Here is a 17,811-nt window from a genome sequence, read left to right on the forward strand (position 1 = left end):
GTCTCCATAGCTATCAGCAAGAGCGGGGGTTGGTAGAGCCGTGGTGGAGACCTGGTGCTAGGCGCTGGGAGGCCTTTAAGAATTGGCGAGTTTTCCTTCCAGGAGTCTGCAGCCTGGGGAGTGAGAATAGCAACTCTGCTGAGATTAAAGGGCTCCAGGGGAGAGATGAGCTAAGGGGTCCTACAATTACCTCTTTTTCTTAATGAAAACCCTGAGGGTGAAAGTAGAGAAATTCTTCTAAAACCCTCTGTGGCTAGGGTTTATTTGTGGTTCTGAGCTTCCACTTTCAGGGATTAGCGTTGAACTGGGAAGGGGTAGAAGATCGAGGAAGAGCTCAAAAAGTAACTATCCCCCTCGCCCCCGCCCCCCGCCCCAATCCTCAGAGTTCCCCCTCAAATCCCTCCCCCCAAAGCTTTCTTCTCCAAAACAGACTCCTCTCCCGAGACAAGCTGTGTTAAGGAAAGTGGCTGAAGCCGAATTCCCAGGAGCGGATGGGATGCGCTGGGGCGGGGTGGGGTGGGTGCTCTTCCCTGTGGACCGCTAGGCAGCGGGACGGTGGACTGGCTGGCTTCGAGGCACAAAAGCGAGCCGCGTGCACAGATGTGATGCTGCGCCCCTCTGCGGGGGGGGCGGGGGGGGGGCTGCTTGGCAGATGGCGAGAAGCTGTGTTGGTGACGGATTGTTCATCCAATGGCACTTTCTGGGTGGTGGGGAACTCGAGGCCCTCAGGCACAAAGAGGAACACAGGGGACCCCCCCTCCCCCGTCTCTGGCCTAGGCAGTCCCTCCCAGAAGTGTGTGGGGTGGGAGAGATTGGCTTGAGCGGAGAGATTAAGTTTTTACTCTCCCCTTCCATAGGAGATCCGCTTTGAGACTTGCCAAGGGGCTGGGAAGGGAGGTGGCCGCCTGGATCACACCCAGGAGCGGATGGAGGAAGGCCTGTGATAGTGGGGGAGGAGAGAGGGCTGGAAAGCAGGATCTGCTGCCTGGTTCCGTTCGGGGTGCCGATGGCTTTTCCTGGGGTCAGCTTCGCAAGTCTGCCACCGCGGGGCCCTAGTGACAGGCGCACGCCCCGCCCTTTCTCCTCCCAGGACCTGCGGGCTTTTGTTATGCAGATGGCGGCGGAGGGCTGAGCCGGAGGAGGCGGGAGCTGGTGGGGAGGAGGAGACGAGGGGAGGGAGGAAAGTGCAGCTTGCGCGACCAGCCTCCTCTTCCAACGTCACATTGTGAGAGAGACAAAACCCAGCGCGCCCGAGCTCACACGCGCACGCACACACAGACGACCCGGGCGCCTCTCCTGTCCTGACGCCGCGAGAAAGCCAGCCTTCCCTCCCTCACTGGGGCACGGGGCTCCGCAGGCTCAGCGCGCAGCCCCAGCCAACCCAGAAGCCGAGAACGCCGGGGACAAGCCTCCTTTCTCCCCTGCCTGCCCGGCTGAGGCGCCCCACCCCCCGCCCTGAACCCCGATCTTTCCCACCCGATCCCTCTAGGTTTCACGTGGACAGAGCCCGGAGCCCGGTGTGCCCCGGTTTGGAATCATCGTTTCAGCACTTCGGACAGCGCCCCGGGAGTGGCCCTTGGGTTGGCGATGGCGAGCGTTCAGCAAGGCGAGAAGCAGCTTTTTGAGAAGTTCTGGCGAGGAACCTTTAAAGCGGTGGCCACCCCGCGTCCCGAGAGCATCATTGTCGCTAGCATTACAGCCCGCAAGCCTCTGCCAAGGTAATGACCTCCTTCTTAAGGGGGAGACCCTGATGGGCCCCCATTCTGGCCTGTGCCCTGAAGGGTGGATGCAGACAGCTGGGCCAGTGTGCCCGTCTTTCCGTCACTACTCGCTCTCTCCTGCTGGAACATGGGGACTAATTGCTTGCATGACTGGGAGCTGGTGAGAAGGGACAGGGAGTCTTTAGCAAGGAGCAACACAACTGTCTGCTGACCTGGCAGCTTCTGGTCAAGAGGTTTTGCTTGCCTAGGGTGGGGGTATAGGTGGGATACAACGACTGAGAAACTTTTCTTGGTATCCCAGAGCTCAGAGCAGGGGTGGGGAGGAATGGTGGGTTTAAGGTGGCTGGAAATGTTGTACAAAAAGATATGAGGTTTGAACCAGCTGAAGCAGTGTTCAGCGCTAGTGGCATACTTCTATACTCAGCTCCAAAACTAGCGAGCTCTGAAGGTTTTGACACAAGCCCATATGCTTGTCCCTCCAATGCACCCCAAATAGCACCCTGCTCCGTGCCTTTCTGGCTGCTGTTGCTGCTGAATTCGGTCGTCGCCAGCATCCAAAACCAGGAACGGAGCTCAAGAGTCAGGGAGGAGCCTCCCAAGATCACAGGGATGGTCTTGGGAGAGTTTCATCTGGTCTTTCAAAAAGGACCTGAGTGCTTGGCATGCAGGCATGAGAAGGGATCCTTAGGTGCTGGTGGACACAGTGTGATGAGGGGAAGGTAAGGGAGAAGTGAAAGGGATGCAGAAAGAGGGAGGAGAGGATGTGGGGTGGACGGAGAGAAGGCTGATCAACACGGAAACATTCCAGGGTGGAGAAAACCCAATTCTTTTCATGAATCGCTCAATCTAGAGGAGTTTGAGAATGAAAGGGAAAAGGCTGTGCCCTCTGCCAGGGAAAACCAAGGCAGTATGAAAACTCATCATTCGCTGGTGTTGGCTGAGCGGTTTGCTAGGAGATAAAGGAAGAAGTGGACCAGGGGAGACTGCTTGGAGGATTTATTAATCCTGGCAGGCTACATTAAGGGAGTAGATTGAAAATATGTCTGGGGAAGTGCTTCAGACAGAATGCCCGTCCTGGTACAACCGAATCTGAACTTTCCAGCGGCCGAGGGCTGGAGGACCGGCCGGGAATCGTACCTAAAATCAAACTCGGCCTGGAGAACTTTTCAGGATCTGGAAGGGGCCCGGCTCATCTCGGTCTTTAGAAAAATGGGTGCCCCCCATTGGGAATGGGTGGATGTGGTGAGGGGCCAGCAGGGTGTAGGGGCTGCAAGCAGCAGCAGCCAGTGTCTGAGGATGGGAGGGAGGGGCACCCCCTGACACAGGCTGGAGAAGGGGAACAATGACACCCAATGCCATCAAAAGCCGATGTTTCTCTGCTTGGAAGGAGGTTCTTTGTAGAGAGTTTTGATGTCAGCGGTTTTATCATCTTGGGTTTCTGCCATTTGTTCCACCTTTGGAGTGAGTGCACCTACTGTTGGCAAATCAGGTGCTGCGTTGGCCAAAAAATAATGCCCTTGTCCAGGGGACCAGAGAGAATTTCACTGGAAACTAGCAGTGTGGCACTTGGTCTAGGGCCGTCCGTAGATTCAGAGGTCTGGGGAAAGGCGAGCAGATTCCTGGTGGTATTTTAATTCTGCAAAGCTTGCCCAATGCCCTACTGGCTTGGTACCCTCACCCGGTGCCTGTCAGTCTGTTACTGGCATGCTCTTTTCTTGGTCACCTTCTCAATCATAAAAATTGCCCCCGAGGTTTTCCAACTCTCATGCTATTGTATCTTTGTGTAAATCCCAGTCTCAACCATCTGAGAATGTCACAGTAGCCATGCCTCCCCACACGGGGTTTTAACCCTGATGTCTTTTAATGTTCTGGTCTCCACCCCTGAGATGAAGGTCTGAGCCCCAAGTCCCTCACTCATGTCTAGCTGGACGGATCCTCTTCTGTAACAGGTGTGGCCTCCCTTAGAACAGACTCTGCACTGTGGGGAGCGCTGTACCCTCCTCAGTCCCCATGCCTCCCTGCCTGAGGCGCTACTGGTATTATTTCTATTTCCCAGCTGACAAAGCAGCTCAGCAAGGTAGAGCCACTGGTCCAGGACACTCAGCTGTGTGCAGAACCGAATAGAAATCCAGGTTTGTCTGAAGCCCAGGTCTGAACTGGTAACCACTCTGATGTACTGCCCTTGACTCCTGGTTGGGGGGGGGGGGGGGGGGGGGCTGAGGAGAGTGAACAGGGGGCATTTGTAGCCAAGTTTTCAGGAAAGGCTGAGTTTGAGTCGTCTTTTATCAAGACTGCCTGCAAAACCCAAAACCTGGGTCATCCCCATTCTCACCCCAGCCAGCCACACCCCGTGTGGTCAACGTCCATCCCTTTTTAATGTTCTGTGCTTACTTGAGGGTGAAAGTGCCGTGTTTCTAAAGCAGAGAGGTCTTAGGAAGGAAGGGACAGAGGCACGGGCATAGCCTGGGCTGGGCCCCAGCGGCTTCCTCCAGAGGCAGCCTGGGGACGCAGTCTCATCAGAAATGTTGTTTAGTTCCATGAGTCAAGCCCAGTTCGCAGTCAACAGATCTGCTCCTGTCACTGTCTGTGGGGAGATGGGGAGGAGGCGGGTGCACCACCAGCCAGTTCTGTGGGTTACACACTTGTTTGTTTATAGATGAGGGCTACCCCCTGAATGAACTTCCCCGGGATATTTTAAGTCTATCTCCGAAGATAATTGAGTACATTCAATTCGCTGATTCCATGGCAGTGTGCATACATCATACAGGCACTGGGAGCAAAGCATCCCCTGCTCCCTCTCCCCCACCCCCATCCCCCCTCTGTGAAGCATCCTTACTCCCCCTTCTCCCTCGCTCCCCTCGGTGAGGCATACTTGATGAGGCAATGGCTTTATAATGTATCAAATTGCAAGCAGATGTCTGACTCAAATGTCAGAACAGTGTAACGGAGTGGGTGGCAGTACATCAGAGTGGTTACCAGGTCAGACCTGGGCTTCAGACAAACCTGGATTTCTATTCGGTTCTGCACGCAGCTGAGTGTCCTGGACCAGTGGCTCTCCCTTGCTGAGCTGTTTTGTCAGCTGGGAAATGAAATAATACCAGTAGCGCCTCAGGCAGGGAGGTCTGAGGATGGAGAAGGTAAAGCACTCCCCACAGTGTGCAGGCAGAGCAGTCGTTTAATAGGCATCGCCTCTAGCACAGTCTGAGCTGCGAAGGCCGAAGGCAAGCAGCTGCTCCTCCCGGGCCTGTGCTCTCCGTGCCCACCCCTTTCCCTCCCCACCACATTAGTGCTGACAGTAACAATGGTGGGATTTCAACTCCTGGCAGGCAACTACATGGAGATGGAATTAACACACAGCAACTGGGAGCGGTCCACAATTCCCCTCCCTTAAGGGAAGGTGAGCTGCTTTCTGATCTGACTCGGTTGAAGAATGATCTGGATTCAACAAGGATTGGCACAGCATCTTTATGGAGTATTCTTTGGGTTTGCATAGAGATGACCAGGTGCTGCCAGGCTAGAGAAGGCTCAACCTCCTTGAAAATCATAATTTTAATCCCTAGTTCCATCGAATCTAGAGTGACTACATAGTCTATGGTTTCTATCAATATTGAAAGGAAGGAGGTTGCTGTGAGTAGTTCTCTCAGGATGGAGATCTAACAGGAACTATCCCAGGCAAACCAGGATGCAGGTTCACCATGGTCAGACCTCCCCCCATCCCAGCTGGGAGAGAGCAGCGTGCATCAATAAGATCCACGGATTCTGCCCGCACCAAAGAGGTAGCCATTTCCCCTGGCATCATGAATTATCTTTGTTAATCGCTTAGTCGGGAAAAGTTTGTACCGAAGAAGTTTAGGCTCAAAGTGGAAAGCCTAGTGTTCAAGGCCAGCTCAAACTGTAATAATCAAGTGGACCGATAGTAGTTGAGGACTTAATGAGCATGTAAAAATCATTTGTAATTAGTATATCAATTGTTTGTGGATACACGTGAGCCAGTAAAGGGCTAAAAAGGGGCTCCCTCTTATAATGGGATAAGCATTTCCTTTAAAGGTCTTTTGGCAAGCTATTAATTTTCTTCGAAAAGCCTTTCTAGTCAGAATAGTGCAGAAGCAGACTTCAGCCCAGTACCTGTCCAAAGGGTCATAAATTCCAAATTATTGGAGATTTTTCTGCATAAAGGGAAAGATGGCCAAATTGTAAGTCAGGAAAAGAGCGTTTGAACCATTTAATTCAAGACTCCCCTTTGTGCCAAGAGATCAGTTAGCAGGTTTGTATTGACCCTGCTCTGGGGAGCCCAGTAAGGGCTGTGGGAGGGGGCCTGACAGCCGTGGTTAGGAGCCAGGCACTGAGGGTCATGGCGATGAGCAAAGGCTTTTCTCTGGGAAGGGCCTGTTATCGTTTGGGTCCAACCTCTCTCCTTCTGAAGGTGAAATGTGCCGAGGGGTGTCCGGCCGTCTGTGTTCATTGGTGGGGTGCTATTGGAGAGACCTGGGCTGTGGTACATGTTGGTGACGGTTGGATGCGTTAATGGAGTGAGTACACGCGGTCCCAATCCAGCAGATCCGCTCTGTCCCAGCGCCACTCCCAGTCCTGACACTGGGGATTCTGAGAAGACGACTCTCGCTAGCATCAGGGGAAGCTCCCTAGACAGCCGCCTGGCTGCGGGAGGTTAGACATGGCGGCTGGTAGGGGCAGGAGGTGGACGGGTGCTGCCTGGAAGTGCTTTCTGGGCCTGTGGGAGGCTCCATGTCTCCACCCCCCTCCAAGCCACCCAGAGGGGCCAGCCCTCGCAGCCCAACCCCCTTCATGAGGAAGGAAGCCTGAGTCACCTGCCTCCTGCTCCCCAAGCACCCAGGCAGGCTGCAGGGGCACATTCTTCTCCCGGGAGGTGGAAGAGTGTGCAGGGGCTTAACAGAGCGGAGTTCTCTAATTGCTTGTTAGGAGGGCTTGCTCTGAAGTCTGAGGGAATGTTTCTGAGGCAGAGAAAGAAAAGTGGTTAAAGGCTTGAGCTCTGAAGTCAGAGCCACCCAGGTGGAAGTGCTGCTTTGCTCTTTCCTGGCTTTGGAATCTGCTGGTCACTCCACTGCCCCATGCCTCAGTTTCCCCATCTGTGAAATGCTCAGCGGATGGGGTTGTAGTGAGGTGTGAATGAGATAACTCCTATAGAGAACATGGCCCAGTGCCCGGCACAGACCACGACCCCCGTGAATGGCAGTCTCCTCCCTATGACATGAGCCACCCACTGAGATGCGGGGAGAATGCCGCGCCCCTCACCACCCGGGTGCCTTGGCCTTGCCACCTGTCCACCCCACCGCTCGGGAGTTATGTGAGAATATGATGTTGGCGCTCCCTGAAGAGCCCCTGGAGATGTGCAGAGCTGCTGAAAAGAACCTGACAGGCCCTGATGGGAAACTAATCAAAGAATGTTTCCGTTCACTGTTCGCAAACGCGTACTGGCTGTTTGACTTTGGCAAACAAGTTCACCTTCTCCATCCACAAAAGGGGCTAACAGTGGCAGCCACCTGTGAGAGGTGTTGTCAGGACTGGACGAACTGGTTCTGGAAGGTGCTGCTTGGCCACAGTAAGGCCTCCATCAATGTTAGCTCTTGCTATTAATAATCAGTCATAGTTTTTATTAGTCCTGCATGCCAGGCCCATCAGGGAGGAAAGGATGAATGAAATGCAGTGTCTCCCTTTACGGGCCTCGGAAAGTTACTCACAAACACGCGTCTATATGACACGAGGCAGGCCGTCTGAAGTACTACAGAAGGTAGGCGGGAATAAAGAAAGGGGATGTGGAAGCCAGAGGAGGGGGAAGCCCTCTCTGAGGCCGGAGTCCCTTGCTTATAGTCACACAGTTACCCTTAGTTATCTGATCTGTAAAGTGGCAATGATTTGTTTATTTCATCAATTTTACCTACAAATACAAGGGATGATCAGAAGGAATAAGGCCTTTATCCCCAGTAGAATCTCAAGAAAGATATTTTCCCAGAAGAGCAGTAGGTTGAACTCTGGGGTGGGGGGTAGCATAGTGAATGCGGATGAAGGAGGGCCCGTGGATTACAAAGCTTCCCGCTTCCCTGGCGCTGGCTCAAGGACGCAGGGTCTGGTGTCGGCCATTGGGTTTCTGGCTAAAGCGAGATTGCGTCTGCATCAGAGTGAGCCCACACACGTTGCAGACAAACCACGGGGGAGTGAACGCACACCTGGAGGGAGCTGCATGTGGCTAAAAAATAAAGTTGTACCTTCATTCATTCGCCAGTGTTACTGAGCTCCTACTCAGCGCAGCGGCAAACAATGTGAAGTTCCTGCTCTTGCCCAGGGAGAAAGATATTAAGTGAAGAAACAAACATGTAATACAAGGCCAGGTGGTAAGGAGGACTCGAGAGAAGAATCAAATTGGGAGAAAGGGATGGAGGGAGGGGTGCGGGGGGTGGGGGTGGGGGCTGCTGTTGGATGGAGAGGTCCCGGACCTGGATGAAGGGAGGGAGCAAGCCGGGCGGATAACTGGGGGAAATTGTGTGTCTGAGACCGAGGATACAGCAAGTGCAAAGGCCCGGGGGTAGAAGCATGCTGGGTGTATTTGAGGATCAGCAAGAAAGTCAGTGTGGCTGCAGCAGAGTGAGAGGAAGGCTGGAGAGGACTCCATAGATGTAGGCAGCAAACAGATGAGGCAGTGCCTGGGAAGCCAGCTGCGGACTTCCCTGTCCAGGCAGGAGGTCCCGTGGGGCTCCTGCCCTCTCAGTCAGGGTCCAGGGTCTGCTCTGCTTCTCTTGGCTCCTCTCTGCCGATTCTATGCAGCCAGCGGTGACTTTGAATAGCAGTGTCAGAAGCTTAGCTGGGCCCTCCATGTGTTATGGACAAGCATGAAATTTACAATCTCTCTGATTGTGATCAATCAGATTAGGAAATTGAAAAAGACACTGTTTAGACTTCCAAATAGCAGTGGCAAATCTTGTTCCCATGACGGTGAGGGTTTGATGTATCTCTCATATTCATGCATGCAAATCTAGACTCTCCCCCTCACCCAGCAGCCCCCTTCACTGCATACCTGCAACACCATCAAAGCTACCGTCTCCTCTCCCTCTCTCTCCCCCTCCCTCCCTCTCTCCCTCCCCCCCACCCTCTTTCCTCCTATCCCTCTTCTCCCCCCACTTACCTCTCTCCCTCTTCTCTCCCCCTCCCCCCCCCTCCATTTGAGATTTTGCTGAGGGAGCTCCCATATGCCACAGCCTGTGTGCGGACCTCCATGAAATAAAACACAGAATTAAGATGTCATAGAGACAAAGCCAAACCAAATACAGGAATAGTGCTGAACCCTAAAACAGTCATTAAGTAATTCACGTCTACATGTGTCTGTTCAAAACAAATAGGAAGATCCTCTGGACGCAAATGTTTCTCATCAGGAGATTCCCTAGTTGCCGGATTCCCAGGGCTTACATGCTGCTGACAGCTTCGCTGAGCAGAAACACCCGATCCCTGTTCTCTGGCTTCATTAAAAGTTAAGCTTACGCAAGTGAGCTGGGATTTTACAAGGCAGCCCACTCCTGGGGGAGGAGAGGTGCCATCTGGGCCTGAAGCGTGTGCGTTCATGGAGCGTGTGCGCACGCACTCACGGTGGGAATGTGTGTGCTGAGCTCCTCACGCCGTCATGTGCCCAGCCCGGTGCTAAGCATGTTCCACCTGTTGTCTCATTCCATCCTCACCATAACTCCAGGGACAAGCATTTTTCAGACCATGTTTTACAGATGAAGAAACTGAGGCATAGAGAGTGGAAGTGACCTGCTCAAGGGCACATGGCTGGTAGGACTCAGAATGGGGAGAAGAGCCCAGAGCGCTTAATGGGTATGTTTACAGTTTAGCGCGCTTTGCAGAGAAGGAAAAACTGAGACCAGGGAGGGGCGTGTGGCTTGTGCAGGGTCACAGTGTGGAAGTGATGAAAGTGAGATCTGAACCCAGATCTGCCCGACTGCAACTGGCTACGTTCTTCTCTCCCTGTCACTGTGGTTTGGCTTTGAAGGTTGTGGGTGTTTTTGCTTCGTGTTGCTCGTCTTGTTTTAGTCCAGTCTAGGCAATCGCCATTGTTATAATCGCATCTCACAACACGCTGCCCTCACCTCCTTGCCCATTCTCCACACTGAGCGAGCCAGAATAATTCAGAGCGAGTCAGATACCCGTCCTCCCAGCTACAGACCTCCATCACTATCCCTTGGTTTGTAGACTACAGAGCCAACTCCCTGCCAAGGCCTAAAGTTTCTTTAGGGGACAGTTCCTGCCCACCCCCCAAGATCATTCCTAAAATACTGCCCCTCACTCCCTCTCCTCTGCTGCACCCTACTCCTTTTAGTTATGCAAACTTTCCATGACCTTCCTGCCTCAGGGCCTTTGCACATGCTGCCAGGAAAGCTTCCCTCTCCCCGGGCCTAATCTGCACCTACTCCACTTTAAGATTTCAGCTCAGGTGCTGTTTTCTGAGGGAGTCCTTCCCAGACTGGACACGCCCCACATTGAAGCCTTTCTTAGCGCTGTAGTACCCTTCTTGGTTCTGGACATGTAATATTATATTAATTGGGGATCATTGATTGAAGTGTACTCCCAGCAGACCATAAGCCTCATGAGGAAGGGACTGTGTGTGCATTGGTGTATCTCTCTCACCTGATACATAGCAGAGGACCAAACAGATGTTGGTGAGATGTATGAATTTTAACTCTCCCTTCATCAAACCACTTTCATGCCTCATAGTAGAAATTGCCAATATATGAAAACAGCGATGTCATTTCCTTTGAGAACTGTTGGAACTACTGAGGTAGAGACCATATCTATCTCACTCCTTGCTGTATCTCAGCACCTCGGACAGTGACCACAGTTGGGGGTCTTTGAACATTTGTAGAACGAATACTTAATGAAGGCATGCAGGTATAGAAGCACGTGTTACCGATGAGAAAACTCGGAGCCGGACCTAGGCACAGCATCGTGTAGCATCAGAATTTTTGAGCTAAAGGATTCAGAGATCACCCAGTCTCCTCAGTTTACAAGTGGTGGGTGAGGGATATGTTTTATAATATACATAACGTTTTGGAACAACAGTGTGTGTGTATATAATTTATAAGTAAATACATATACAGGATGTCTCAAAAAATGTATACGCATGTTAATAGCTGATAGCTCAATTTTGAAAACGAAATGTATTTTCAGTAAACACCACCTTTATAAGTATTCAAAGTGTGTGTATACATTTTTTGGGACACCCTATATGTGGGGGTTTTAGTCTCAAAATCTCTTACTGAGAGGTGGGAGATCGAAAGATCTTTAGGACCTGCTAGTCTAAGTCAGCTCCTCATTTTGTGGGTGGGGAAATGGAGGCCCACAAAGGGGGAGGGACTTGCCCAAGGTCCATGGCCTGAGCCAGCCTGGGTGAGCTCTGTGTTCAGGGAGGTGGTGTTTGCCCACCGTCAAGGTTCATATTTGCACTTCCCCGCTGTGACCAGACACCACTCTCCCTTGCTCCCCGCCCCCACTGAGAGGTATGGCACCTGCCCCATCGAGACCTCCGGGCAGATGCTGCCCGGAGCCTGGTCTGGGATCCTGAGGAGATGTCCATCTGTGCCCAGCCTGTGCCCAGCAGAGCAGGTGAGCAGCTCTGGCTGCTTCTGGGATCCTATTTCAGAGCTTCCAGCTGATAAGGAGGCTTTTGTTTGGCCAGCCTGGCTTCCACGGCCAGGTGGCAGGTGACAGGGCCCAGCCCACTGTCGCAGGGGAGGTGTCTGGGCAGTGGTGCAGGATGGGCTCAGGGCCACCATTTACTGTGGGACATCTGTTTCCAGAAGGAAACCACTCTGTTAAAGGCACCTTCCAATGGTCAGGTTCTTACAAACTGGCATCAGCTCACAGAGGGGACCTTTGAGGAGCTCAAACACGGCTCTTCATGTTGCAGATGGGGAGACTGAGGACAGAGGGCGCACAGGGAGTCCTGTGTACGCCAGTGTGAGCATCAGAGCGGAGCTGGAACACGGACCCTTGACACCAGTCCTAACACCCTACCTACACTGCTCAGAGTTCCTCGGGGAAGAAGGCAGAGAAATTAATTTATCCCCATTTTACAAACAGAACTGGTGAGGCTCACATATGCAGAATGACTTGCCTAAAGTCACATCATTGAAATAACCATATATCGTTACCGCTGCTGCCGTTGTAGTTAAACAGTTACTATTGATCTCCTGTGATCCTCACAACAGAAAGTGCCCGTTTGATGTCAATGTTCTCATAATGGCTACTAACCATAGTTCCTGAGGACTGACTACATGCCCATCACTGAGCAAAATGCTTTCTCTGCAACATACCACTAATCACTCATTCGGCCTGTGAGGTGTTAGATACTATGACAGTTTCCAGTTTGAGGACGAGAAAGGTAAGGATCAGAGGGGTGAGTAACCTGCCTAAACTCGCACAGCTGGGTGATGCCAGAGCGGGCCTGGACCCTGTGCGGGTGGGACACCTGCCCTTCGATCTCCCGCACAGGAAGGAACCCCAACTGCCGCAACCCTTTATTTTTAAACTGTGCAGAGGGATCACACCCCCTTCATCTGTTCACATCTCCCTTCAGCACCTCTTCTACTAAACACAAAGCGTCGTGGTGAGTAGCATTTCCTCTGCTCTCGAGTTGCTCACGTTTGAGTAGAGAAGACGTGTCTATAAATAAGTAGCAATTAGCGGGCAGGCCAGGGTTAATACCGTCAAAAGGAGAATTCCTTAGCAGCCGGCTCTTCAGAACTAGTGTCAGCCCTCTGGGACTAGATTGGGCTTCTAGGCCTTGGCTGGGCCATCCCGGGCTAAGTCCATTACAATCAGATTGAGCCGGGTCATGGGGAAGCCCGGGTCCCCACAAGACGGCCCTAGAGGACAGGACCCGTAAGTGAGCGCACTTGGCCTGGGAGCCCGAGGTTGAAAGGGCTGCTGACTCTCCAGGAGGAGGTGCCTGTGGAAATCACAGGGACACACTGAGGCTGGCTCCCTGGGGCCTGTGGGAGAGGGGGATTGCTTAGGGGCGAGGCTGGGCTCTTTGGAGTGAGGTTCTGCCCTTCGGGACTGGCTTCAGCTGTTTGGGTCTGGGCTAGGCTCCTCCCTTGGAGACTGGCTTTGGCTCTTAGGGACTAGGCTGGGGTCTCAGGGGCCAGGCTTGGCTCTTTGGAACCAGTGTCAGCCCTTTGGGACTGGATTTGGCTCTTAGGCCTTGGCTGGGCTATTCCAGAAAAAAAGGAAGGGGGTGGGGAAGAGTTAAACTGTGAACGGGTCAGTTGCCCAAGGTCATGTAAGTCAGTGGCAATGACTTGCAGTTTAGACTTCTGTTCACGAGCTCAGCCCCATGGCAGTGGGTAGGTATTACTTCCTGTGTCCTCGCCCCAACCCTGGGCAGGAGGTACCATCGTCCCCGTTTGGTAGATGGTGGAAGTGAGGTCCAGAGGATTTGAGCAACGCGGCCAAGGCTATCCTCTTGTGAGGGTCAGAGTTAGAATCACAGCCCTGATGCAGCTGCCGCCACAGCCTTCTCTGCCACCCAATACCTTCCCCAGAGGCAAGAGAGCATAAGGCGTCCGGGTGAGGCCGCACTCTCCTCCTGCCTTCGAGTGTCTGTTAGATGAGCGTTTCCTGGATCACTTCTGTGAGGCCACTCTCAGGGGGCAGGGCAGGGTCTGCTGGCAGTGAGGCTGCCCTCAGGTGCTGGCGGGAGCTGGGGTGGGGGGAGTGTGTCCTGGGTACTGATGGTTCCTCAGAAGAAGAATCAGCCAGCAGGAAATGCCTTTCACGCTACAAGTGCTCTTCCAGCAAGAAGATGATCGAGCCTCCCATGAAGAGGAATAACCCTTCATAGGAGAGGAGAGATGCTGGTAGTTAATCACATGTTTCCTTGACCAGAGCTGGACTCAGAGGGCAACGCAGAGGACAGGGGCTGGGTCGTTGGTGCCGAGGAAGGGGCTAGGAGGATCGATGGTTGTTAACCACCAGTGTTTCCCACTTCCTTGAAATAACTTGTAGGGTGAATAAGAGCAGCCTTACATTGTAAGGAAGAACACAGGCCCAGAGAAGTTCTTTTACTTGCCCAAGGTTGCCCAGCATAGCAGAGCTCTGGCTATTGGCCATTGGTTCATACATGTTACCATGGTGACACCCATCATTCCTGCCCGCAGGGCACCTTTATGATCTTTTGGAATATCTCCCCCTCTCCCTTCCTCCCTCCCTCCTTCCCTTTTACTCCCTCTCTCTCCCTCTCCTCTCCCCAGTCCAAAGGTAATCTTTCTCTACTCTAGAGGAATTTTTCTTCCTGTGTGTTTCTCCAAGACTCTCTGTCACCCATAAATCCCCTTCTCCTAAAAACTTTAACTTTTCCAAAATGCAAACGCTAAGAACACTCTCATATTCTTCCTGTTTTCAGTCCTGACACAGGCCTCCCCTGAGGCAGTGAGGGTAGGGCCCAGGATCTGCTTAAATGGTCAGAAGAGAGGAAATACAGGGAGGAAAACCGTCACGTGAATCAATATCAAAATATTGCCCCATGGCACGTGCACTATCGCCCTTCATCCCCTCAGCCTTTGAGGTGGGTGCTATTGCTGTCTCCAGGTAACAGACAAGGAAGCTGAGGGTCGGGAAGGTTAGGGGGCTCCTCCGAGGTAACAGCGGGAAGTGGATCTAGGATCCAAGCCCAGGTTCGTAAGGCTCCAGCCGTCAGGGTTTCAGCCCATGTCCTCCTAACACACGTGAGGGGGAAATCAAAACTGACCGGAAGGACACGCGACTTGCCCAAGATCGAGCAGCAGGTCAGCAGAATGGGAGCCAGCCTTGCTGCTCAGGAGCATGTCAGTCAGGACCTGCATCGAGGACACCACCTGCATGCATCTGGGCCTGTGCCCATGAAGTTCCATCTCCAAGGAAGTTACACTCAGCACCCAGGAATGAAGCTCAGTGAGGAAAGAGAGATTCCTTAGAATGTCCACCAAACTACAGAACGAGGCAACTGAGTGGATAAGGGCAGGAAGGCCAAAAAAAAAGAAAAGCCCCTTAGAGTGCCAACAGCTTCAGTTAGTAGCAGTTGCCTGCAGCACTGCGTGGAGATGGCTCCTGGGCCGTATCTGAGATCAGTACAAACAGTGCCGTTGGCCAATTAGCGATGTCCATCACTGGTGCGGCAAGGGCAAGGGCGTGGCAGAATCGGGCAACGTCTTTATCTTCCCCGGGACAGGAATGCTAGCTAGGCTTTTGGGAGGATTCGAGCAAGTCCCAACCATTGAACACTTACTGTGCTGTTGGCGCCAGGCTCTTGACATTCATTGTTTCACTTAATGCTCATCACACCTCTGCATTTTTTTCAGACATAAATAGCAGAACCTCAAAAAGCAAGTCACTTGCCCAAAGCAAAAGAAACTAGTTAGTAGCTTTTCAGCACTGGTAACTACTGTTAAATATGTAAACCGTTAGGTTGATGGAGAGAAATGTCAATAGAAGAGCAATCCCGGCACCTTTTAATTAGCGTGTGAATGTATGTATTTGGCCGAAGGCTTTGTCTTGCTTATCTCCATAGGTCTAGCCACTAGCACAGGACCCAGGACACAGCCCATGCCCAGAGCTTCTTTCCTTAGAACTGTGAGCAGGCACGGTGCTAGATCCCCTAGGAGGGGTGTTGTGAGTGAAGAGATTTGGCTCTGCATATGTAATAGGAAAGCAATCTGGTGCAGTGCTTGGCACAAACTAGGTGCACGATACGTATTTATTGAGTCAACCAGTGCTAGAGGACTGGGCTGCTGGGTGGGATTCAGAAGACAAGAGAGACCATCTTGGTACAGGCAGGGAGCGAGGACCAGCCTGCTCACTGCCGATGCCACAGATGCCAAGCTCAGCGGACACGTGTGATGATCTCCTCAGGCAAGTCAGGCAGCTGAAGCGGGGAGGGAGGGGGGGAAGCGGGTGTCCTGCACCGAGGGAGCTATTTTTGGCTCCGTGTTCTGCCAGCAGGATGCTAGGAGGCCGCAGGAGGGGACTGCTGCAGTGGCTCTGGAACTCAGAGCCAGGAGGGGCCTGCTTCCTCCTGCCTGGAGCACCTGAAGGCCATGTGGGGGTAGTGGGGGGGGGGGGACAGGTGGGCCAGCCAGGGGGGGTGGCCTCAGGGAGCCCCATATCCTCTTTCCCAGCTGTGTCTAGCCTCTGTTAAGTTTGGGGGGGGGGATTCCTCTTATCTGCAGAGTTGGCATATTGCATTTTTAAAGAATTTCAGATGATGAAATCACTGTGAGGTGGGTAGACTTATTTTTTCTCATTTCACAGATGAAAAAACTAAGACTAATAATAATGACAAGGATAATGATAGCGACCAGGTCAGTTAGATGCTATGCTAAGCATTTCGTATATATTAACTCATTGAAGCATCACAGTGCCCTGAGACACAGAGAATGTGCTCATCTCTACTTTGCAGATGGGGAAACCGAGGCTCAGAGCGGTCAGACTGTCATCACGTCCAGTCCTATCTGATTCCAGAGCCTACACACTTAACCTCCAAGCTATCCCGCCTCCTTGTCCATCAGCCACTTTAATTTATTAAGTAGTAAGTTGCATTTGTATCGTGTTTTCCATTTTCCAAATGCTTTATGTGTAGGACATCCCAAAAAATGTATACACGTACTTTGAATAATGATTAAAGGCAGGGTTTATTATAATTCATTTTCAAAATTGAGCTGTCAGCTGTGAAAGTGTGTATACTTTTTTAAAATACATTTTTATTAATAGTGTGTCTACACTTTCTGGGCGCACCCTGTGTATCGTGCCTTTGAGCTGCGCGGTAATACTGCACAGGAGGCCGGACAGGTATTCTTTCTTCTTCACATACGTTGACACGTAAAAGGTGGTGCCTGGAAGGTCCTTTCTGCTCTGCTCCGTCCGGGACTTTGTTCAGTATGAGTGACATGCGATGCCTTGAACGGTCCCGCAAAGCACCTCCTGCGCCGCACTGTTTCACTCCCCGAGCCTCGGAGTCATCGCCTCCAAAACAGGGGAGATGCCTTTCTCCCAAGGCTACTGTGAGCGTTCGCGACGGTGATTTGGAAAAGAACCTCCCACACCCGGCACACTGAAGAAGCGTCCAGCCCAGCCGGCGTGGCTCGGTGGTTGAGCTTTGACTTAGGAACCAGGAGGTCAGGATTCGATTCCCGGTCAGGGCACATGTGCAGGTTGCGGGCTTAATCCCTAGTGTGGGACGTGCAGGAGGCAGCCGATCAATGATTCTCTCTCATCATTGATGTTTCTATCTCACTCTCCCTCTCTGAAGAAGCATCCAGCTACATCCCTTGGGGTCTGCCTTTTATTAGGAGTGAGCAAATACTTCTGTTGGCTCTCTCTTTTTTAAATATTGATTTTAGAGAGGGAGGGAGGGAGGGAGGGAGGGAGGGAGAGAGAGAGCAATTTTGAGCCTATATCTAATTCTGAAGGCAGTGCTCTTAACCATTAGACCACACTGTCTAGGCGAAGTGCCTCTTTCAAAGTGCTCTTGGGAAAAGCAAACATGGTGATAGACAAAGTGATTAGCCTACCGTTAATGCTTATTAAATAGGTCACAAAAATGAAACAAGAAAGAACTCAGTTGTCAGAGTTTCTCTTTGTTTTCTCCTTTGCAAATTGGCATCCCATGTAGTCACTTGTATATTCAGTGACATTTTTACTGAGTGCACTTTATGCCGGAGCTGGTGCTGGACCCTTAGCACATAACAATGAACTAGGTCCAGTCTCTGCTCTCACAGAGCAGAGCTGGGTATGGATGGGATGGATTCATCCTCCCCAGATTCTCGGAGATTCTGAGAAAGGACACCAGCATTGTCAGAAAAGTGTGGTCTGAGTGGCTAGTTGTAATGGGAACCAATTGGTGGGAAGGGTCCGTGTCCCATTCATGGGACACGCTGAGCCAGTAGGCAGGTATAAGGGACTGTAATATTGTTATTTAAGTCTTTCAAGAAAATTTTCCTTTTCCTTATAGTGACAGAGCCTTACCTCCATACCAGTTAGGGCCACCATAGACACAGTTATATTTCTCACATACCCTAGACACGATCATTGG

The 17,811-nt window shown here is 52.1% G+C and overlaps 1 protein-coding gene across 1 annotated transcript in view; it reads left to right on the forward strand.

Moving 5' to 3' along the window:
• The first annotated feature begins 1,279 nt into the window (after window positions 1-1,279).
• SRRM4 (serine/arginine repetitive matrix 4) overlaps window positions 1,280-17,811 on the forward strand; it is a 120,029-nt gene continuing 103,497 nt past the window's right edge. The window contains exon 1 of the mRNA XM_036354022.1: window positions 1,280-1,718. Within this exon, the coding sequence (XP_036209915.1) occupies window positions 1,588-1,718 (131 nt within the window). The 5' untranslated portion in view covers window positions 1,280-1,587. The remainder of the gene's footprint in view (window positions 1,719-17,811) is intronic.

This window comes from Myotis myotis, unplaced genomic scaffold (assembly GCF_014108235.1).
Source record: "Myotis myotis isolate mMyoMyo1 unplaced genomic scaffold, mMyoMyo1.p scaffold_m19_p_20, whole genome shotgun sequence".
Lineage (NCBI taxonomy): Eukaryota > Metazoa > Chordata > Mammalia > Chiroptera > Vespertilionidae > Myotis > Myotis myotis.